This window comes from Aphis gossypii, chromosome X (assembly GCF_020184175.1).
Source record: "Aphis gossypii isolate Hap1 chromosome X, ASM2018417v2, whole genome shotgun sequence".
NCBI classification, from domain to species: Eukaryota; Metazoa; Arthropoda; class Insecta; order Hemiptera; family Aphididae; genus Aphis; species Aphis gossypii.
In genome coordinates, this window is record NC_065533.1 from 28382468 (window position 1) to 28407862 (window position 25395).

The following is a 25395-nucleotide window of genomic DNA, read 5'->3' on the forward strand; positions in this document are numbered from 1 at the left end:
AATACTTGGAATTTTGGTTATTTTTAATTCATTGGTGAATTATTTATCAAAAACCCAAAAAAATTAAATTGTATATCATTTTTATCTAAAAATCCATTAAATTCTATTTTTCGTTCGTCTAAATGTCAATTCCCTGTGTTGTTATTATATTGTATTATTGTTATTATTATCGATTTGCCGACATAATATTACGACGATGCAAGTCTGAACGAATTATAGACGTACTCCATCATCAGAGCAAATCGAATTCCAAGTTGGGTATTAAACCGAAAAATTGGTTTTAAGTATATATTATAATATTGTTTCCCGCGGAGTTTCGTCGGGAAAGGCTTAGACGTTTTACCGGAAATTCGTACTTCTGTCATGTTACGATTAACGTGAAACTCAGAAATACAAGGGTTATGGGAATATAATAACATTCTTTCAATCACATCACAGGATAACGTTTGTGTACATAATAACATATGACGACTGCGGGATTTGCTACAATATTAAATAAAGTGGTCTCTACCGCATCGTCTTAGTTGACCACTGCGACAAAAGTAATAATATTATGCAATACGAATATTATTATAACATAATAAATATAATGGATGTTTGTATATTTACACACACACACACATAGTTAAACGTACCTAATAAATTTATGGAATGGTTGTGCGTACAATATACACGACTCTAACTCTGACCGAATGATTTTCTGAAGTCGAGTTGTGAGTTATATCGTACATAATATTTGACTTTTTAAGTTTGAGTTTTTTTCCTTTTATATGTGTATTATTCGTAAAGCTATAAGTATAATGCTTTAAATAGAGGTTGTGTGAATTACTGTGGACCATTAAACGATAATTAAAGAACTGATTTTCAGTATAAAATAATAATGCATATTGAGTCATCAAATGACCCGTAATTATTGATTTTTTGTTTCGTACAAACATTGTAAACAATAAATCTTCAATAGATTAAAATGTTAATGCTAGCATTATATTGTATACGGGCCAATGACTAGCGCGAGATAACAGCTAGACAGTCAAAAGTATCGTGTGTATAAATAATATTATTGACTTCCTCGGATGACGTCCGCGTGTGTGTTTAGGTAATGTTTACTTAACAGTTTTGTAACCATGTGACGAATGGTTGGGAAGAGGGTAGGATATATATTGTGCTTAAATACTAAAAATGTTTGAGTAAACAAAATAAATAAAAAACAATAATCTTAGTAGGTAACAATGTTAAAACAACCGTTATAACCTTCAGTCGTGGTTGAGTTAGGTGAAAACAGCGTTATGAACACTAAAGCTTAATTAGTTTTTTATTATTTTTAACAAAATCTATCGAATCGACTATAACAATACATCTCGCTGTTCCGGATCTTATTATATAATATTCTACGACCATGCGATGGTTTTTTCAACCACATCGCGGAGTGCATCACACTACCTAATAATAATATTAACATACGCTTACGTTGGTCACGTTGCCGCAAAAGACCGTCGAAAAACTGGGCGGCAAATTCGTGGATGTTTTTCGGTTGCACGCGAATCACGGCCCGGACCAGCCGGTCGGCCAGATAGTCGAGTCCCCGAGGTATTTCCGTACGTTTCCTGTACGCCTCGTACGCCATTCGTCGGTCTACCATGATCTGCTAGTTTCCGGAACGGTCGACACCGGTAAGACGGAAACGTCACGTTGTCGTAACCGGGCGCGCGTAAAATTTTCCCGTAGCGTTCGCAAAACAGCCGCCACGAACAATGCCAGACGATTGCTTGCCACACACAGCTTGATCGCACCACCACCCCAACCCCCGACCCTCCCCGCCGTTAAGTCCACCGTGTGTTGTCCGCGACTTGTTACCATAACGACACCGACGGCTGTACATTATAATACGCCAAGCCTTCGTGAAAACACGACCGTCACGATATGTATTATATATATGTATACACGTGCGTGTGTGTGTACTTGTAAGTAAATCATACCTATACCTATATACATGAGATCGTTGGCCTTTGAGTCGCCCGAAAAGCATACACCACGGCTAAACTGTGACCGTGGTCCGGGTCAAATAAAGAAACCCGGCTCGTCCTTGGCGCGTATACCTAGGTTAGGTAGGTACCCTAACCTATACCCGATGAGGGTTGTGTATATTATTTATTGTGTCCGTCCGGATTTGTATCTATATATACGGTCAGGCGTTTGCGTGTGGGTATAATATTATTATACAAACTTATTATACATTTTGCGCGTGTTTGTACGAATTCGATGCCGTCAAGTCCTCGATTTGTCTACAGTAGACGAGTGACCGCTTCGTAGAAGTCACGGTGTTTTTGAGCGGTAAAATCGATACCCCCCTTGGGATAAGACGCCCCCATGCAAATGTTAGCGTCGTGCCATTCCGCCGCGCACGTTATCTCTCAAGCGAACGCTGTCCATTCGACCAGTGAGAAATCGTCAAAGGTTGTATAATGTAACAAACGTTATAGTTAAACGAAGTCGAAAAATAACTGATAAGGTCAAGGTGCACGTAGTAATATTATTGTTATTGTACATTTGTACGTCATAACGGTTAAACGGCAAACGAAGATGTATATTATGCTTTTTGATCAATTATTAAAAAACATGTTTATTATATCATAATTTGCGCATATTAATCAAAGGATAATTATTTAATTTTTATTTCTATAAAAACAAATAATTCAAATATATTATGAGAAATTAATAACGATTAAAAATACAGTTTGATGATTTATAATAAAGAAATAATGTGCCTACTTTTTGCGAGTATCTTAAGTGTATAAATCGTACTTATTCTACAAGTACATTAAATCGTTATATATTTTATATATTATTTCCTGTCACTAGCCAATTAACTAGAAAAAGCAATAAATATCGTGCCGATAAACATTTTCACAATCTAAATAATACTGTATTGTTTTACCTTCTGCTTTAATTGGAGAGTTTAATACAGGCACACAAATCAATGATTATTTTATAACAAACGGTCGCATGTCCAGAATCATTGAACTTAATTATTAAATTATTGTGACTAAAAAATACAAAAGCCAAATCATTCTAAGACTTCACCGCTCTAACATTCTTATATATTTGTATATGTAACTGGTAATGAAGCGGTACGTTGTATATTCCGATTTAATCAGTACCACACTATTTTTTGCTACCTATACCTATTTCAGAATTTCGATTACTTTTTATTAATGCCGTTTTCCCCAGTTTTTCAGCTCGGTCCCCGCCCATATCGAATTTCTAGTCCACACGCGTGGATTTAGTTTCTGCTACAATCCCTTCGTTTTTGCTCGATATATTACCTTTCAAAATCGAGTCTTAGAATTCTAGGGGATATAATATGTATATCGCATCACTGTGATAGATTATACTTCGGTTTTGCTACACATTCAAGCAAAATGTAAAACATTCATGATTTGATTAATCGAATTTTATCAGTAAACAAATGATAACCAAAAAACATACAAAATAATTAAATGTCAATATTTGTTTTACGTAGTGACATATTTTTAATTGCATATTTAAAATATCTAATAATACTTTTTGTTTATACATAGTATTAATAAACTATTGAAAGTATAATGTTATTATACATCGTCATAATAAAAGTTAAAAAAAAAAAGAAAACAAAAAAACCTACACAATATCTAAAATCTCATATTATGTTATAAATGACAGTGTAATATTTTAATAATATATTATATTAATAAAAATTATAAATAATCATCAATACATTAATCAAATCAGGTTGTAATTTTGAAATTAAAGTAAGTTAAGTTAATTAAAAGGATATTTGTGTTCTTAACAATTATGATAATAATGTGCAATGAAATGTATTTTATTAAAATAATTTTGAACAAAAAAAAATATTATTAATTTTGAATATTAAGTTTATTTCAATCTGTTAATTAGTAAATTAGGGCTAGGGATGGTAATGGTTATATAACGCATTTTATTTGTTTTTTTTTTTTAAATATGCAAAAATACGTTTTTTAATGATTTCTATTTAATAGTTTAATAGTAAAAAAAAAAATCATAAATAATACAGTTAATATTGTTTAGAATCATTAGTATTTTTTTTTAACTGTACAGTGTACAATGTACATAATAATATATTTTAGATTAAGTAATAAGTAATTAAAGTAATTAAAGCAACATATTGTTTACTATTTAAGAACCACTCACACTTTGGGATATTCCCAATCCGGCCCTTGTCGTGTAAATGGTGAAGACAGAGGTCTCGTATTTACTATTATTGTGGATTTAATATTAACTTATATATATTTTGTGTTTTATTGTTGTTGTTAACTGTTCAACGACCTAACCTTTATAAGTTTTTCCAGAAGCAGGATATGCATATCGTATGGTCATAAGTTCTAAGGAAACATACAACAAATAATAAACGTATACCATTATATTTCATTATAATAAGGTAACAGTGCAGATAGAATTGGATTTCGGATATGGTCATTACCTTAGAACGTACAAAGGTAAGACGTCTCAAGTGTTAGCGCGTGTCCATTCGTGTGAATGATACGACAGTAATTTACCGTCACTTTTGAAAGCTTCAAAAAAATATTTTTCAATAAATTGTCATAATCGTATTTAATCAAAAATAATGTTAATAAATAATATGTACATTTAATACAGTAATAATTACTGAATACGATCAAGTTAATGTTCAAAAATCCTAAAAACGTATTTAACATAGGTATGAATTTCGATTAAAATATTTTAAAAATAAAATAATCTAAAATATTCTGTGCTTAACAAATACAAAAAATAATTGCATACAAGTATAAAACCTTACTTACATTTTAAGTAAATTGTATAATATCTAATAATATAATGGTACAATTCTTACGTGTGTTTACTTTCTAACCATTTTCAATATCAATGATAAATATACTTCATGTTCTTTGTGCACTATAAATCGAAAATAAAATATATACAACAACAAAAATATTTACATTGTATTATATTATAATTTATTAAGGTAGTAAAATAAACAAACAAAAAAAAAGGTCGTAAACCTACCACCCTGAAGTTAAACCCTGGCCACTCCCTAAATGTACGTTTTTAAATTTTGAAATACAAAGTTGCCTAACCTATCCAACTATATTATACTTGGGTATATTTTTAATATAAACACAAAAAATAGATTATTTAATTTCAGCGTTTTCAATTTCCGAGTTGAATCATTTTGCATCCACGCACGTTTCTCAAGCACCACCTACCTACATACTTGCATGTGTATATTGTTATACGTATATATTTATTATATTCCCACTTATTTTTCATTTCTTAGGTGCCGAATATGTACATATATATATTTTTTTTGTCCACCGTATTCCTTACAATATGCTATTGACGTACTGTACTTTTACGACCTCTTTGGCGGGATCTATCGACAACCAACTATGGTCTTTCAAACTGGAACACCGTGCAAAAAAACGACACATCGAATTCGAACACAACACCTTTGGGACCGAAAATAAAAATAACAAGAATTGTACTTTTCACTGAATACATAAGAGACAGTCAATTCCGATATATTGTTGAAATTCACTTTTCCTCGTCGACCTTATATCCTAATAAGTTTGCGTGTACTATATTATACCACCAACATATAAAGTGTAGACATAGAAATCACAACAATTTAAATATGCATCAAACTGTTGACACGTTTTATTAAATAAATTAAACCTATGTGATACGCATAAAAATTCCGGCTCATAAATTATAGAATAGGTGAACAGTGTATTCACGCGTGTAGTTTGTCTAATCCAACAAATTAATTATGTACCTAAATTTTAAATTATTTTTATCACGTAGGTAATTCGAACATAATTATAATTGTTTTTAAGGTCAGGTCTGTATCCGGAAATATAAATTTTAAGCGATATATTTGGGACCTCGATTATTTTCGAAGTGATCGATAATTTGATAAATAAAAATATGTTCAACAAATTTCAAATACGGAGTTGAATTTATATAATTTAACGTTAATAAATGCATAATATATAAATTAATTAATTTGTTAGTTTACTATATATTTTCAAAAGTTGCATTGGTTGATTTAAGCTCCATGACATACATAGAAATATTTTCTTAGATTTAAAGTAACATGTGTATAATTGCTTAATTTTCTGCTATAAATTAATAGTACAATAAAGTACTTTTTTTTGAAAATATTAAATTTGAAAATCAAAATTATATTACACAGTTAATTGTATACGACGATTTTCTGTTGATTTAAAAGAAAAGTATACATTATATAATATGAATAATATATACTATTAAAATATGTACATCAAAAGTTTTTTCTTACTCCAATAATAAGTATTGAAAATAAATAGTGTTTTTTTATATTCTGAATGGAATGATAAACATATCACTAATCTTACAATGATGTATTTTTTATAGTGTATTTATTTATGGTTTATTTATTTTAGTATCCTTTATCAACTTTTTGAGCAGTAAAAATTCTTCAATTATTTAAATCTTTTTAGTAGAAAAGTGAATTTAGTTGATACTTAAGGATTAAAAATAAAAAGTTCTCAGTAGTTGTCATACTTATTATTGGGAAAAATAGACATTTAACAAAAACCAATTTACGGAAAAATGGATTTTCTTATTTTGTTGTAACTCAAAAATAAATTATCGTAGTGACTCGACATTTGTACCAAATACGTATATTAGCATTTAAATAAACACTATACTGTTTTAAAAATATTTTGGCTCTTTTTCCGCTTAAGACTAAAACAAATTTTGAAAATAATATTAAATAACTTTAAAATATAATAATAATATATAATAAGGTTTTTCATATGTAATTTTTAGCATATTATGTTATATTTTTAATTTTAAAAATATCAAAAATACATAAACACAATTAACTTATTACTATTTAAACTTCAAATTGTTACAAAACTTGATACGAGTATAAAGTGTCTTATAAGTTTATTGACTGAATAAATAATAGTGTGACAGCACAAAAAATTTTATGTGTACTACAAGATACATTTTGAAAATATTAGATATTTAAACTGATAATAAATAACGATGGATTTATAAACTGATTTTTGTTTTAGATTTTGAGTAGAATGAATTGTTGACTTTCCATGATGTGCTTTTTTTATATTATATTCAATAAATAGTCGATAAAATGCTTCAATTTGTAAAAATAGAAGTAATTTTGCATTATGTAAATAGATGTTGTTTGTACCCTAAAGAAGTCAAATTTGATAACTTCCAGTTCTTATTTTTATTATAGGAAAAAAACAATTAAGAGGAATTTTTATGCAAATCCAATTATCAACAACATTAATTTTTTTTTTAAATAACTCGAAAACAAATAACCGTTGATAATGGAAATTTATTTTAAATATGTATAATAGTGTTTTTTATTAACAATAAAATTATCAAAATACTTCGAAATTTTTAAGATGTTTATAGACAAAGACGTCTTCAACTTTTTTTTAAGTTAATATTTTATAAATATCCATTAAAAATTATTTTTTCTTCTTCTTTCCTTGTTCTATCTACTCTCTGAGAGTCTTAGCCGCCACCATCACAATATGACGCAATCTGTTTCTGTCGTGTACTATATATTTCCATTTCTCAATACCTATCCTCACCAAATTTTCCTTCAATTCATAAATCACTATTTTTCTTGGTCTCCCTCGTGGTCTCTTAGTTCCTATCTACGGGCCGCTCTTAGTGGTTCATTTTCTTCTCAGTACATATATCAGAAGCATTGTATCTTTTGATATTTTATTAAGTTACTTATTGTTCCTATTTCCAACATACCCTGTAATACTATGTTGTATCTCCGTCGCCATTCTTCTGTGAGAACATCATATGGGTCCACAACTTTTTCTCTGTACTTTATTTTCAAACTTTCTTAACTTTATTTTCGTTGTGCTAATTATTATCCATGTCTTATATCTGTACGTTAGAATTGGCCTTATTACAGCTACATATATAGTCTTGCTTTTATTCTTCTTGGCAGCACTTTAGAATTTAAAAAATTCAAAAGAGCATAGAAAGTTGATTTAGCTTAAAGATAATAAATAGGTAGAAATGCTTGAAAATGTAATAGAAAACTTCTTATAAATTTTGAATTTCTCAATTAAAACGAAAAAAATCGAAAATCTATTGTCACGGTATTTTTTTAAAAGCGTTAAAATTTGACAAAATTAATAAAAATCGTGAAAAGTAGTGAATTTTATAATATTTTGTAGTTCATAAAAAACTGCATAAACATTTTGGATTTTACCTTAGCTTTATAAATTTAAATAAAATGTATATAAGTAAAATAACAATAAATACTTGAAATTTTCCACGTATGTTTATTTTATTATTTTTATTAAATTATGACATTTTCAATTATTTTTAACTCTTTCTTAGGTATTTATAAGCATGAGCAATGGTTTTTCTATAAGGTCGAAATTCTTGAAAATTTAATACAATATCCCATAAAAGTTATTCTTATATCTGTATAAAAATATTTAGAATACATAAGTAATTTAACTATACGAAATAACATTTTGGATTTGTACCTCAAGTACAGTAGAGCTATACCCACTTACCTATCTTTCTTTTAAAAAATATTAATTGTAGTTTAATTTATTTTATATGTTTATAGCGAAGAATTGACATTGTAATATAGGGTTTGTCATAATTACACGTAGCAGAGTAATTTCCCTACTTTTTAAAATTTTAATTACTACAAATAAAAAACATTTATTGGATATAATAAAACCTACTTTTAACATTATAAAAATGATCGACACATTAGTTTAAATAAATTGGAAAACTTATTGAAAATCTTCATCCCCGTGTATGTCATCTACACAAATTTATATATACTTTGCAGTCTATAAATCATAAAACGAAAATTTTGTATAGTTCAAACATTTTATAATCTTTTCAATGAAAGTGGTTATTACTAAACCTTATTTATTACCTAATTATTAGCTATTAATTAATATTTATTATTTTCTATACCATTCAAGGGCCGAATTAAGAAATCCAACTTTTCTAGATTACCATTATTATTAATTTAAATATATAATTTTTAATTCCGGTATTATGAAATAATATACCTACTGCTTTGAGAACATTTTTAAAGTGAATATTTACTTAGTATACGATTTGAGGTACATATCTTGAAAACAATAATATAATTGCATAATAATAACATAACGGATACCTAACACCTATGGTGTTGAATTTATGTCATGAAACGTTGCAATTCAAAATATCTCACTATATAGTATATAATATTGTACTGATAATATAATTTGAACTTTATGCATGCATATAATTAATGAACCCGTTGAGTTAAGCTCATTATTTGTCAATTCATTTGTAGATAATAATGTTCATATAAAAAACTCTGTTAAAAATATAGCTTATGGAAAATCCAACGTATTAATAAATTAACTAAGCTTTAGGTTTTCACATTTTTATTTCCTCAAATATATCATAATAATAAAAATAATAATAATACAGATACTAAATATATTTAGTGGAATTTCACCCTTTATACTCAGTAAATAAAGAAATATAGCATGTCTTATATTGTTTTTGTTTATGTAAACACATGATAAATGTTTCAAAATGGTAAACGGAAGCGAGTTTTTATTGACTTTGAAACATTTGACAATACCTTATCTCCAGGGATTAGTAAGAAATTGACATAATGCCAAAACAAAAAGTCATTGACAGTGGATCATCACAAAAATGACGTCACATGGTAAATCAGGAAAATAAATTAGAAAGTGTTCATTAAACTGAGAAGAAATTTTTACAAAAATAAAAAAAATAAAAAATAGAAACAAATACAAAATTCAAAAAATAAAAAATAAAACGATTGTCATTCAATCTTGAAAACTCAAAACTGACTGCATCCTCAAAGTGGTGGCATCCGTGGATAATTGTGAACAATAAACTTTAAAGGTAAACTTATAATGTACATTACTTAAAAACTTTGATATCTTATATACCACTAAATGAATTTTAAGAATGACGTTGGTAAATAGGTATATATGATATTGTGTAAATATTATATGATAGTGTTATTATGTAAGTAGGTTTGACAAATGTAATATGATAAAAAATATGTAACATGATTGAATAATTTATAGGTCGTTTTCAGAAAATCTATGTAGGTAATGAGTTTTGTATGGCAAACAGACGGCGTATTATTGATTTCTTAAGTTGATTACGAAGAAATGGGCTTTGTGAAAAAATTCGATGCCTTCTTCGTATTATTACTCTTTTTTTTTTTTTGTTAACTTTTTTTATTTCGCTACTTTCCTTTTCATCCTTCCTTTAGACTTTAGAGTGTAACAAAGCAAATAATAATAAACTTCAAGCTTTTAGACCCAAAACGAATGTAAATAATATTTAGATTGGTTTTTTATTTATCTCTCAGGGATTTTTATTCATTTCTTCTCATCTTGGTAGCCAAACCGTACCCACTACCGAAACTTTATTATGCGGAATATTTAAAATTCACACGATGGCAACGCCAATGGTTCTGTTAAATGTGTATTGTTTCTTCGTGACGCAAGCACATAAGGTGTGCCATGCAGTGTCATTGTTTTGTCGTATAATATAATAAAGAGGACACGTGGTTACGTGACTTGAATTCATTATTATTATTATTATTATTATTATTATTATTATTATTATCAATATATAATTTGTTGTTTGTCTCCTGATCTGTATCGACATTTAATATTATTTTCTATGACGGACATGGATCATTTGTATAAATTAAATGGAATTTTATATTAAAACAAGGTCAATAGAGCAAATATTATATTAATGAAACAATTCGAATTAACCCAAAAAATATAATATATTGCTGGTGTATATTATATTTTTTCATGCAATCTAAAATTTATCCACCTAAAGTTTAAATGATAAGATATCATATTACATAGTTGATAATATAATTATAATTTATGGTGTAATTCGTTAACAATTTTTATCTTCAGATTATCAATTCTACATTGTTCCGTAACACAATAATATTTTACAAAACATAAACCTTGAGAATTTAAAACCAAACAAATATAGGAAAACATGTTTTTCATAGTATTGTTTAAATAAACCAAACACTTTACTAGTCTAATATTATTTAAATTTGAATAAATGGTTGCATTTCTATATATATATTTTTTAAATTTTATGTCAAAATAAAATAAAATCGTAATTTGTATGCCATGAATTCATGAACTATATTAATTATCACTTTATAAATTAGTATAATTACATAAGCTTTTTTTTTTTTTATTTTTAATATTTTCTCTGCGCTTAACAGATTATTAGGTACTATGTTTCAATAATAATTATTCCAGGCAAGATTTACATTTCAGTATAACAGTATTCACAGTATTGTAAGATAAAACAATGTTTTCCCAATACATAATTATATATATATATATAAATTTTAAACATTAACGATTCTTGATAACTTGCAGCTACCAAACTATTGTAATTTAGACATTTACGGCATGACTTTAATAAGATTAATATAAGGGAATTGGAAACTTTTAACGTCTGCTAATGCACGAGTAGTGGTGACTGACGAGTACTTAATTGTATACAATATTTAGTGAGTTACTATTTAATAATTAATGTATTTCTACGATAATAGGATAGGCATATTGGTTTTTGTGATTTACACATTTTAAAACAATAAAGTTTAGATAATAACCTAATGCATAGTATATCAATTTTTTTTAATTCTTTATTCTTACATGATATCTTTCATAATTTAAAATATACAATTAATATGTTTATTAATTCATCAACAGTTGGTCGATATAATCGGAATAATAATATAAATAAAAAAAAAAACGTGAATCATATTATACGTAAATCGTCGAAAAAAAGCTTTGTTAGAATGTGTAAAAAAGAGCACGAGGCATTTAAGTCTAAAAGAAGTAACTTCTCTGTTACCTGTGAACGAAATATATATATATATATATATATAAAAAAAAACTCAAATAATCTGTTTTAAAACTAGGTAGCCTATGTAATATCCATGCAACGAAAGAAAATAATTTATTTTAAAATTTATTATTATATTATATTTTATGTATTATATATTATTATCAATATAAATTTATCTGTTTTGATTGTTTGTGTTCTCTACAAGAATTTATCACTTATATATGAATTATTAAAAAGTTTATGGAATTTGAAAAGTGTAACAATAAATCACACTTTTCTTCCTCTACATTTATTATTTTACTTTTATTTTTAACGTTTGCAATACGGTACCTACAATTTTTTTTCATAATTAAATACTATTTTATTAAATAAATTATTCTTGTTACAGTTCTAACTAAAACCAAAAAAAAAAAATAAATAATTATTTAAAAAAAAGTTTAGACTTGTATAAACTATTGTATTCTTTTAACTGATATATCTATTACAGATGTATTCCTGCATTAAATGTATCGTAAAAACAAAATAATTTTCCAAATACATTATTCATATTGTTTAATTAAAAAATCATAAAATTTTCAATGTATAATGCATGTTACTTTTATTTACAATACCTATCTAGAACAACTAATTGTGATGACATACATTTAATTAATAGAAAATCAAACCCATTACCCATACACGCGTTGAAGGGTAGCAATTTAACTACTCCACTCATCTAGTAAATTATAATTTATAACTTGTCTAAATCAATTTCTTTCAAGTGTTCTGTGGACTATCCCAGGGAGTACAAAAGAAAACTGTTAGTTAAAGATAGTTTAATTATTTTATTCACGAGTGATCTACTATTTTAATTTAATTCATAATGAAGGGTACGTATTGTGTTTTAGCTAATTGAATGAAAGAAGGTATTTTAAGTCTTTATGGAGATTTTTACTAGTGATAAACTATGGTGACGTTGTTAATTTAAAATTGACGTTGACAAATAGATTGAAACGCATATTAATATTATTTTCTGGTTTCAACGAAATTACTTAGATCAATATTCACTTGTTTCAATATGTAGATACACCAAATAAAGATATTTTTTACGTACATTAAATTCATTAAAGTGATAAATTAACTAAACACAATTGATTAAATTAATTATACTCTTAATGTTTTATTATTTTTCAATTGACTAATAACAAAAATATTTATTTTTAATTTTTTATATTCTAATAAAATATTGAAAAAAAAAACATTTGATTTATACAAATTAAGATGATCAATATATTATACGATCAATGTATTAATCAACATATTATTATATTATTCACACTGTAAGTATATATTATAATTTTATTATTATTAAAAGAAGACTATAATGAGTTAACAATATTATGAAGTTGAATACATTTAAACTTATTATTTTAAGATTTTTATTAACTTATATTTATCTTTACATTAATTTAAAACCAACGTATAAATTCATAGAATGTAATAAATAGTACAAAAAAAAATTATTTTTTTTTTTTAAATTTTTTAAAATTAAAATAAAAATAAAAATTTACTGAGTATATGGTCATAACTTATAATATAGAACAAACATTAGTTTGTTAAAATATATTTAATAGTCACAAACAATTTTAGTGATAATTAAATAGATACTAAAACAAATTTAATACATAAATAAGTACTTGTTATTACAAAAATTGCATGGATCTTGGTCATATCTATTTATATAATATTCACACATAAGACATAAACTTAAAGAATTTACACTTATCAAAATCAAAATCAAATTTATGGATTATTTCTACCGAAACCCTTAATCAAAATGGAACTTTCAAATTCTATTTGACAAATCATTTTTATACTTATGTGCACAAATTCCGTTTTGAAAATAATTTATAAATTAAATTCTGGATGCTGTGTAAACGACAGTTTCACAACTTGATCGAACTTAAGTCATAAATCCTTAACCTGGTTTCTAATGTAAATCTAAAACATAGACAATAGACTATTCATCGTAAAATGAAAGTGAACCTAATGTGTGATCTTCATATCCATAACTTTGTTTTTAAATGTACCGATTATATTTTCAGTCACATTAAGTATACAACAATGCATTTTTATTAAACAATTTTATCATAAATAGTCGACTCTCGGTAAATCAAACCTTGATTACAAGAAATTCTCAATATATCGAATAAATAAAATTCAACTTCAAATAACAATAAATATCCTTGTTATTGCGAAAATCATTTTGAAAAGTTTTAAATATTTCAAATCGAATTTTCCTATCTAAATTTAATTCATAAACACCTACATAAAGTGACGAAAAAACCAATAAATTATACTTACTAAAAATAATTTATCATCGTGATTATTTTTTGCTTTTAAATTAATTTGTACAATCCAACTAATATAGCCGACTAGGTTTCGGTAACTTAAACCTTGATATTTAATGATGCAATGATGGTAAGAAAGATTTATTTAATCCACTCAGTAGCTTACAAAAAATAATAGAAAACAATGTAATAATATTAATGTTACAGCAATTCTTAAAAAATTATAACTTTTAAGTACCTAGGTCTATAAATGTAAATTTTGATATTTTTTTTTATGTAAACTATACATATCGTTTTTTTTTTTTTTTGAAGTACCAAATACATACATTATACATACATACATATTTTTTAAAGATTTTATAAACTCAAAATTTGTATATCAGAACGTTTTATAACATATTGCATTATATAGCGCTATTACTCTCATTGCTATACCTCTATTAATGGTTTAAGATCTTTATGCCAAATTTAACGGTGTAATTATGCCATTTTTGTAACTTAGTACTAAAATTATTATAAATCCTTTATAGCACTATTATTGACATATCTACACATTATTAATAGTATAGGTCATCATCATGATAATTGTATACTTTTCAGTTGATTAATTACTTTTAAAATTACTTAAACCATAAATATGTTCTTAAAATTTAAACAATTAATATAAGATAATTTAGAAAATAAAAAAAAGGCCTATCACAAAATTAGTTGATTATTTTTAAGTTAACAAAATAAACAATAAGCAAAAACATATACTTTTATAAAGTATCACGAGAAAAGAAAGTAAATACATGAAGTTAAAAAGATTTATAAAAGCTTGATAAAATAAACTTCGAATTCGAAGAAAATTCAAAAATGTATATGTATACAAATTTTAAATAGGTATATAATATTGTATTATTTATTGCTTTTCCTTAAGAAATAAAATTATCCATACACGTAATAGAGTTTGACAGTAAATGTTTAATGTACTTGTTTAAATATTAAAAAAAAAAAAAAATTCAAGTGTTATTTTAAAAATATATATATTTACTGAAGAATATTTAAATATTATGTAGTAAGATAACAAAATAAATTGATGATCGCAAACTTTTAAAATGTTTTTCATTAGAATCTAGTAAATAAAATAAATGCATTTATAAAGATCAGCAATTCCTAAAAAAAAAATTGTTAATTTTATTATTCCATCCATTGATTAAATTAGATTTATCTTATTTTACATAAATATTTAACCATATAATATATTTATTATATGATAGTCATACTAGGTACTCATACTAAACTGCAAGTATTATTTTTTATAAAGATATTATGTTTAAATAAAGTTTTGAATACGCTTACTATTTGTTTGTTATTGTTGACATTTTTATTTGTCAAAATCCGTTCCATTAGACTGTAACGTAACAGTGTTAGAATTTGGTCTAACTCAAGAATTAAGCTAACTTCATGTATTTGACGAAGAAAAACAAAAAAAGATAAACCAAGTCATTCATTATTTAAAAATTTAGCAGATAGTTTATTTTTAAAACTATTTAAACACTTTAAATTTGTTTGTGTATGGATATGTATTAGCAATTACCTTTACTTAAATTTATTTTTGAAAAATCTACTTCTTACATTCGTATCCAAATAAGCCCCTTTACCGATCTGAAGTCAATAAAATAATCTGCATTTAGACCATTTAGTGCTAATTCATAATCATTATCTGTCCAAACTATTGAAAAGATTCCTATAGATATTCAGTTGCAATGGTACTTAAGGTGCTTAAGATCTATCTCAAACAGATTGAGATGAAAATATATTCTAGAGATATAGATTTAATTAAATTTATTTAAAGAAATCAAAACTATGAACCACCTAACAATGAAAATAAAAGCCTTACCTATATATTAAAATAATATATTGTGTATAAAAAAAATATTTTCTAAAATATTTTCAAATTGTTCGCTGAGAATAATTTAAAAATATAACAAAAAACACTTTTATTAGAAGTATAATTAATTCATTGTATATTTAATTAACATTTTTATATGAGTATATCTTAGACTGCCGTGTTTCCCAACTTATGGGTCGCGACCTAAAATTATATATACATATAATACGAACACAATTACAATGATAAATTTTATGTTTTTTTTTTTTTGTTATTATTTTAAATTCTGGTCATGTTTTTGATGTTGATACGAAAAAAATGGAAACAAATTCAAGAAATACTTAAAATCTAATATTGTTTAGATTAGAATTTGTCTTTATGTGATTACATAAAAAAACATGTTCAAATTAAGAAAGCAAAGGATTATAAATCATAAAAGTAATCACTGTGATTATATTTAAATAATATTTGATTTGAAGATTTGTTTATTTTTTTAATCATAGGTTAGGTTAGGTATGTATGTAAACGTTTTTATTTTCTATCATTTTAAACTATTACTTATGTTAACTATTTAAATAAACCAAAAAATGTTCATTCGATTTTCGTGAGGAAAAACTTTCCTATGTGGTATAATTATCTATAGAGGTTAAATAATAATCTATAAACATCCTTATAGTCTCAAGAAATCTATTGATATAATTTTGAAAATTGTCCAGTAGTACATATTAGATTTTTTAGTATATTAAATTTACATCGCATTATGTATCCGGTTTTCCATTAGTTACAATAATATTTTACTAGTGGAAATATTAAGCAGGAAGTAAAATTTGAATAGGAATGATTTAACAGATCAGGAAAAAGTTGCATTCAATTTCAATCATTTGATTGAACCACCAAAAAAGTACAGTCTGTGAAATATAATCATCAAGTTTAAAATAATAATAATAAAAACTAATTTTTTTATTTTTAAACTCAATGTTTAAAAATATTTATAAAATAGGTTCAATACGTCATATATTTTACACTCCTAACGAGGTATTAAGGCTATTAAAGCGCATTTCAATCGGACTTTATGATACAAATATTAACAGGTATTACATCTTATAGAAATAAAAGTAATTAAAAATGATTATCATTATGCATTGTACTCGAATAATAAGTTACTCACATATTCACGTATTGTTTAAGTGTGTTACAAGTCATGACTAAATTTACCTTTGCTGCAGTTTGATATACAGTCCAATGGTTTCAATGGTTAAAATATTAAATGTACTCACAATTTTGGTGTGTACCTACAACTTTTGTAAGTAATAATTCTCGTCAATCTTGTTGGTATGCAAGATTAAAACATAAAAAATACACATATATTATAATATTCTCAAACTCTCAGTTGTGTAAAAATATGCAAAATAGTATTTTCATATATCATGCAGTATAATGTAATTAAATTTTACTTTTAATAATGAATCGATCAAAGAAATTAAATTTCCTTTCAAAAGTAACTTTTTCAACATTGAGTACCTACGTTCATTTATTATACATAAAGTGTGTTAAAAATTCAGTTGAACATTCTCGTAGGACCAATCGTATAATTATTTCATAAGTAAAGTACTAAATTAATATTTAGTGTTAAATTATATTTCAATAAATAAATACTAGGTAAAGTTTATGTGAATGATGTTTAATAAGAACAAGTACCAAAAATCGTGAAATATATTGAAATAAAAATATATGTATTTTTTTTTAAGATCTAATAACATTTAAAATTGTATAATACATATAGGTACCTAGTAGGTATCTCTAAAATAAAAATAAAAATGGACACACACGATTTAAAGTTCATAAGTTATACGCTTATACCTATAGTTTTTATCATATTTTTAAGTCTTAATATCTTAAATCGAAAAAATGTATTTCTGGTTTCTTGAGATGATACAATGTACACTTTTCGTAAACAAACATAAGATAAGTTTTTAAACATTTGACGATTTGATAAACAAGTGTGAATTACGATGTAATACAAATTATTTATACTGATTTGGCGACCGTGTGATTTGTCCGAGCTCTTAAAAAATGTAATCAAATCCTAATTTGCTTTGAATAGTCTGTCCGCTCCAAAAGAATGCTGGCATTTGGCCTACTAGGATAAAAGTTTTGATTAATACATAGTTAATTTATAACAATGACCTGCCCGATGTCTGTATTATATACTTATATAGCAATCCTAATTCCTAATAACAATTATTTTTTTTTAAAGCAATTTTACTTACCATTAGATAATTGAAATATTTTCATAACAGCTAAACGTCTATGTATTTTCTATAGCACATTATAAATAATAATTTACATGCTGTTGCGTATGTTGTTTGTATATTTACTTAGATTTTATTAAAAATTAATTATTATTAGCTGTTAACATTTTTCTTGATGTTTAAATTATAGTTTCTTCAGCTATGTTTGTTGTAAAAAATTTATTATTTTATTTGTTGATTCAATTTTCCATTACAGAATTTCATATGATAAGTCTGTCGTGTTATTTCTTTCTATACGTATTGATTGTTGATGATGTTTTATAATTATAAAAGAAGGTAAAGTTAGGTTTGACAACTGGGTAATTAAGTATAACTATATTCAACAATAAGATGGTCACAGTTTACATTAATACGTTTATTGTGAGATTTATATTTTGTAAATTATTAAAACTAGTTGTTTTTTAAGATATATTGTTGAAGTTAAAGCCGTTTTTAAACTAGTTGGTGTGAATAGAAAAACGTCAAGAATTAATATATGTTTACTTTCAAAGGTTAACTGTATAACATTTTGTTGACAGTATATTAATATATTTAATGTTGTTCTAGTTTATTCCACTACAACAGGTTGATACCGTTAAGTTCCTCAAGGTATAAAATTATAAAATTTACAGGCTTACCTTGACGAAATTCCATTATTTTTTAATAAACAAACTGAAATAGTTCATGAAACCATTGTCTTATTAAAAAACATATTCATGTCTTCAATTATTTTCTATGGGTACTTAAAATTATAATAATATTTCTATTGTTTATTAAATTTATGAATGCAGGTCAATATTTAAGTTAATTTCGTTTCACAAAATTTATGTTTTATTATTAAAAACAAATACAATGTATAATCATATTTTTTTTTTTTTTTTAGTCAATTATTTAGGAAAAAACTTTTTGGTATAGCACTTCAAAAATACATAAAAACAGCTGTCTTTATTTATTCACTAGTCTTTGAACTACATTATGATAGTAGTAAATTTAATTAAAAACTTACCATGAATATTCTTCAAAGTTTTCCATTGTTGTTATTTGAATTGATTAGGGTTTTGATAATTGAATATATGATTAATCTTCATTTGGAATTTGTTATTAGAATTAATAATTAATAATTGTGTTCGCAAAATCATCTTGATCTTCATATGTGATGTACAAGTAATATTATTTCTCTACTCATAGTTATTTAATATCCAACTAAAATAAACTCAAAATCATATTTTAAATCAATATTTTTAAATACTTTAATGTGTTTGGAGAAATCTAGACTACTGTTCATACCGCTTCATAAAAAAAAGCTTATGAATAAATTTTAAAATTTTTTTGTTCCAATAAGTTTTTATCATCTCTCTTTAAGTTAAAACTAAAAAATCCATTTAAATAGTATGCACATTAATAGCGACCTACTTATAAAGTATGCAATGTTTTTTAAACATGCATTTTATACTTAACATTTAGCCATACATATTTATTAACTTGTTTAGTAATATTGTAAGCCAAAAGTAATTATATAATAAACTTTATTTGTTTTTCCTTTGATAGGTACCTTTATAATAAAAAATATTTCTTTAACATGTGAAACTTCTTTTCAGATGACTTAATCATAAACGATTCTTGTGTAAATATTTTTACCACAAAGACAGTTTACCTTATAATTGGATTTTGTAGAATTTTCATCGTATCAAAATCTTATAATGGCTAAACTACAATGTTACTTATTTATGTAATATATATATTTACTATATAGTATACTTTTTTACTTAAATAAATAATATTTTTTTATACTTAATTAAATATTAAAAGTAGATTAATTTGAATTTGAATGTTAATGAAAAATTATAATATTTTTGTATTTATTATAAGATTATGTTATTATGTTACAGCTGATGATAATTAACATTTTTGTAAATTTTCGAAGTATAATGATATTAGTTTTAGATATAATATAATATATAGGTGTACATAATATCATAATATATAGTATTAGACAAAAACATGAATAATATTTTCTTAATAATATATTTGAAAAATAGATAACATTTAAATCTTTTTAATTTACCAAAATAGAGTTATCCATTCGTCGTTACTAATAATGATTAAGATTAAAATTTATATTTTCTTATTTTGAATAGTACATTAATTGTATAATTTATTACGTATTGAATACTTAAAAAAATAAAAAAAAATAGCAGCATTTTATATTTGTTTTCAAAATCAATAAACTTAATGCTAATTGATAATACTTACATTATGATTATATAATGTATTATTAAGTGGTCTGTTAAAAATTGTTACTGTGGTAATATTGTTCTGGGAAATATTAAACGTATTAAAAGATAAACAAAACAAACTTAAAATTAGGTTTCTTATATATAGAATTCATATAGTCACATGCATAATTAAATTAGGTTTATAGTTGAATACTTAGTTAAAATACGTAAAAAGTGTTAAGTATAATATAATATAATAGGAGGAAAAGAAATAATTTTAGTGAAATATCTTGAAATTATATCAATTAATATGTAGTCTGTGTCTTAGATACTGAACACTTTGTATAATAATTATTTTAAAAATGAATATATTTTTCATAATGATTAATGTTCTATACTGAGATATTTTTAATAGAGATGTTTGTTATAAATTATTTTACTAAACTAAATTGGATCTACAATGTAAATTTTCGATTTTTTTAAAATGAACAAATGAACAAGTTTAAATTACATTGTGTTATCACAAAAACTACACAAATACATATATATATATATATATAAACGTAAAACATCATATAAATCTAAAATAGTAATAAATATAAAATATATTGTTATAAAAATGATTTTAACCTTTTCTAAATTATCTATTTAAATAAAAATAATTGTCTATAATACATACAACTTGATAAGTGAATGTGTTTAAACTTTAAATACCTAATATTACATATTTTTCTACATTATAACAATTATTTTAGTACCATTTCATAACAAAAATGTATAATCATTTGATTTTGACTATGACTTTATGACTTCTTTGAGTTAATAATTGAATAGTACCTGTCATATTTTAATCAACATTTCTTATATTCTTATACAATTTAAATACAGTGAAATGGAATATATTATATTAATTTAAAGTTCGAATATTACAAAAAAGCCATTGAAAAATAAAATAAAAAATGTATTGTTTGTTCGATATATTTATTTTAAGGTGAAATTGTTCACTCATTCGTGTGATTTTTAATAGTTTCTTTATATTTAGTTTACGAAATTCTTTTTATGTATTTATTTTAATAAATCATAATTAAATGTATTGTGGGTAAAGAATATATTTTATGAAATATTTCAAAATTGTATTTAAAACCTTTTCATAATTATACACTTTCAAAATTACGTTATACATATTATTATACAATAAACCAAATAATGATCTTAGTAAAATAAATTAGGTATACTAAAAAAAAAAAATATTTTTTTACCTTATTTTTCAGAGTTAACATTGAACGTATATAAAGAAACGAAAAGCAATTCGAATATGTATGGAACGCTATTTTAAATTATCATTTTGTTTTTTTTTTACAATTATTTCAACACTATCACGCATCGTAAGTATATAATTAAAATTTTCATTATACAAGAGTACTCGTCAGGTAATTTTCAAAATTCATAAAAATCAAAATCTTCATAAGTTGAAAACTGATTTTTTTCTTATATCTTGCTATTCTATGCTTATTCGTTTACCATTGTATTTTTAATATAGGGTGCTATGCCTATATAATTTATTTCTATATTCATTATTTTTATCAGCCTTTTTCATCCTTTCGTATATCTCATAAAATAAGATTCTGGGATGAAGATACTACCTTGACATTTAACATTATATCCCAGTATGAACTATATAACAATAATATTTTAACGAATACACACTAACAATTTTTGTGCCATTTATATTTATATTTATATATTGTAACTATAATATTAAAACAATTATGTTAATTATGTCATGCTATTAAGCATGACAAAAATATAAAGTATTAAACGCGTATGTTGCATATTTTTCAATTATTATCGAAGTACTTACCTATATCTCATGAACCTTTCTAATAGATGCAGTGATTTGACATTCTCAATAAAATTATCTTTTGTTTTATAAGACGCATTTTTATAATGTAAATTCAACGGGATAACTTTAGCTGATTATGCTAATAATACACAAATTATACAGTGTCCCACGAGATCTTAGTGATTTAATTATAGTGCAACGATTGACGATATAATCATCGCACTAAACACTTAAAATCAATTATAACTCAAGTTAGGGAAATTCGTTTTTCATATAAAGCTAATTTTCAAAATAGAATGTTACAATTTTCTTAAGAGGTTCATATTTATCACATTGCTTTCGTTTGTTAGTTGAAGAATTATTGGTCGAAAAAATCGAATAAATTGCATAAAAACAGTAACAAACAAAATACTATATTTGTTTTTTTGATTTTAACATTTTTAAACGACACAATGTCAAACGGCTAAATGCCTTGTGTGTTATATAATAATATATTCATATATATACATATAAATTCCGTAAGCCATATACGGTGTGCTTACCTGTGAAGTTCGTGCTTTTATCCTAGGACCCTGTCTTTAAAACACTTTATCGTAAATATTAATAACAACAACTTAAATCTAGTGATTAATCGTGATTGTAGTGAACCACGGGGAGTGTGGTCACAAAAGTGGTGACCAGCGGTAATGGCGTGTTAAGGATTTAACTACCGGAAAGGGAGGAGGGAGGAAAAGAGCGAGAGAGAGTGATAGAGACTTCAAACTCGCCCACCGAAGGGTAATTATGAATTCGGATAAATTGTTCAGCACGTCGGATAGTAGAAAAGAGCACGTGGTCCGCATACATTACCGGCTCAAGGAGAAACAATAATACACCCATCTGGTCATTGTCGTGTCCGTGAATTCAAATAATCGCATTAAAAAAGCACTTCCTGGATCACTCAGCGTGATCGTAATAATATCACATTTTGCTTTCAGACGACAGGTCAGATTTTTAATGGTTACATATATCTATTCAACGAAAAATAAACATCGTTGGGTAATATCGTTCAGCACATCTGCACAGGTACAATATAACAATATTGTGATATACCGACTAGTGACTAAGGTAAGATAAATCTTGATGGGCAAATATTATACGGTTATCATCACCGCTTCGCCTGCAGTATTAATTTTATCCAAAAGACTTTTGTATTCAATTATTTAGATTAAAGCGTATCTATAAACAAGTCGTAAACACGAACATTTAGATATTTTACTTATATCAAAAACGATCTCAAACAAACAATAGTAATATTGTACAGTGTCGAATACAGAGTTTATAATTCAAACGCGAACAAAATAATAATAGCGACGTATTAATTATTACGTGCCATAGAAATATCTTCAAACGAATCGTAAATTATTAATTATAATCGTATAGATGTAAATACAATTAACGTATAACAACTGTTACACGAGTACTAAACGTAAATCGCACACGATGTGAATTGAAACAATGTGGTTTGACTAAAAATTAACAGTTTAAACGGTGTAAAAGCGAATCGTTAGAAACTTGTATGTAGTTAGCATTTTAGTAACAAATGGTAATTCCGAATCATCTTACTGCTGTAGGCGATTACTGTTTAGTCTAACAACATGATTTCAATGCCGTCAATAGAAGTTCAACGCTTCAAAGGTTATAATTTAAAATGGAATCGAAGCAACTCCCTAAAAAGGAACAACAACTGTCGAAAACAAATCGGAATAATCTACCCACTATTCCAGACCCCGAATTCAAATTCACGTTTCCTTAATGCGGTAGAATATATACGAGCCAAATGAAACACCGAAACAACACCGCATAACGACTTATAAAAAATACATAACACAACACATCAAAGTGTATGGTGCTTGTGTGTTTGTGATAGGAATTTCAGAACGTTCATTAGTGTTTATAATCGACAATAGCAGTCGTTTTGTATATTGTAAAATGAATCATTGGTTTAAATATTTATACGGATATCCTATTATGACGCAGGGTTCTCCATCTGGGATAATTACTATTCTTTGTTTGTATAATTAATCTTTCGTCGATCTTTGATACCAATATTAATGTTTTGCTATTTAGCGATGACGAAAAATTATACTTTGACATTAAACCTATTAATGATGCAAATATTTTACAAACTGGTGGTAATAAGTTTTCCAGTGAAATGAGCAAAATAATCTTTCTCTAAATATTAATAAATACCGAGTAATCTATTTTACACGTAATAAAAACCAATAATATTTCAGTACCAAATCGTATTCTCTCGATAAAATAAATTCTATTAAATAATTGTGTGTCTATTTTTAAAATGATTTATTGTTTAAACTAAATCATAGAATGATTCATACCTACATAATATCATATAAAATTTTAGGTTTTTTTCAATATAAAATAAATACAAAAGAGTTTAGAAACACGATATATGTCTTTAAGATGATCTAACCTCAAATTTGGTTCATTCATCTGGTCTTAGTTATTCAAAATATTTGAATGATCTTGTTAATGTCCAATACAAGTTTTTAAAAAGTATTGCTTATGTGGTATCAAATATACATTAAACATACCAATAGTGATACCGTTAATGTTGTTGAAAACATTTCGAGCCTAGACTCACTAAGCACAAGATATAAATTATCAAGTATTATGCTAGTTAACTATATTTTGAACAACCTCATCGACTGTACTGAATTATTATCTGAAATTGGTCATCGTAAATCATGTAGAAACACCAAACACAAGGAAATTAGATCTACTCGTAGTTTCTAATTATACAATGTGTTCCGAGGGGAAGTAACCGGCTGGCATCATATGAAAGTAA

The 25395-nt window shown here is 25.4% G+C and overlaps 1 protein-coding gene across 2 annotated transcripts in view; it reads right to left on the reverse strand.

Moving 5' to 3' along the window:
• LOC114130554 (uncharacterized) overlaps positions 1-1758 on the reverse strand; it is a 139507-nt gene extending 137749 nt beyond the window's left edge. Inside the window, exon 1 of one of the 2 annotated variants that reach the window (XM_050208053.1) lies at positions 1468-1758. In XM_050208053.1, the coding sequence (XP_050064010.1) occupies positions 1468-1639 (172 nt within the window). In that variant the 5' untranslated portion in view covers positions 1640-1758. The remainder of the gene's footprint in view (positions 1-1467) is intronic. The other variant, XM_050208054.1, reaches the window with a different exon arrangement.
• Positions 1759-25395: the final 23637 nt, after the last annotated feature.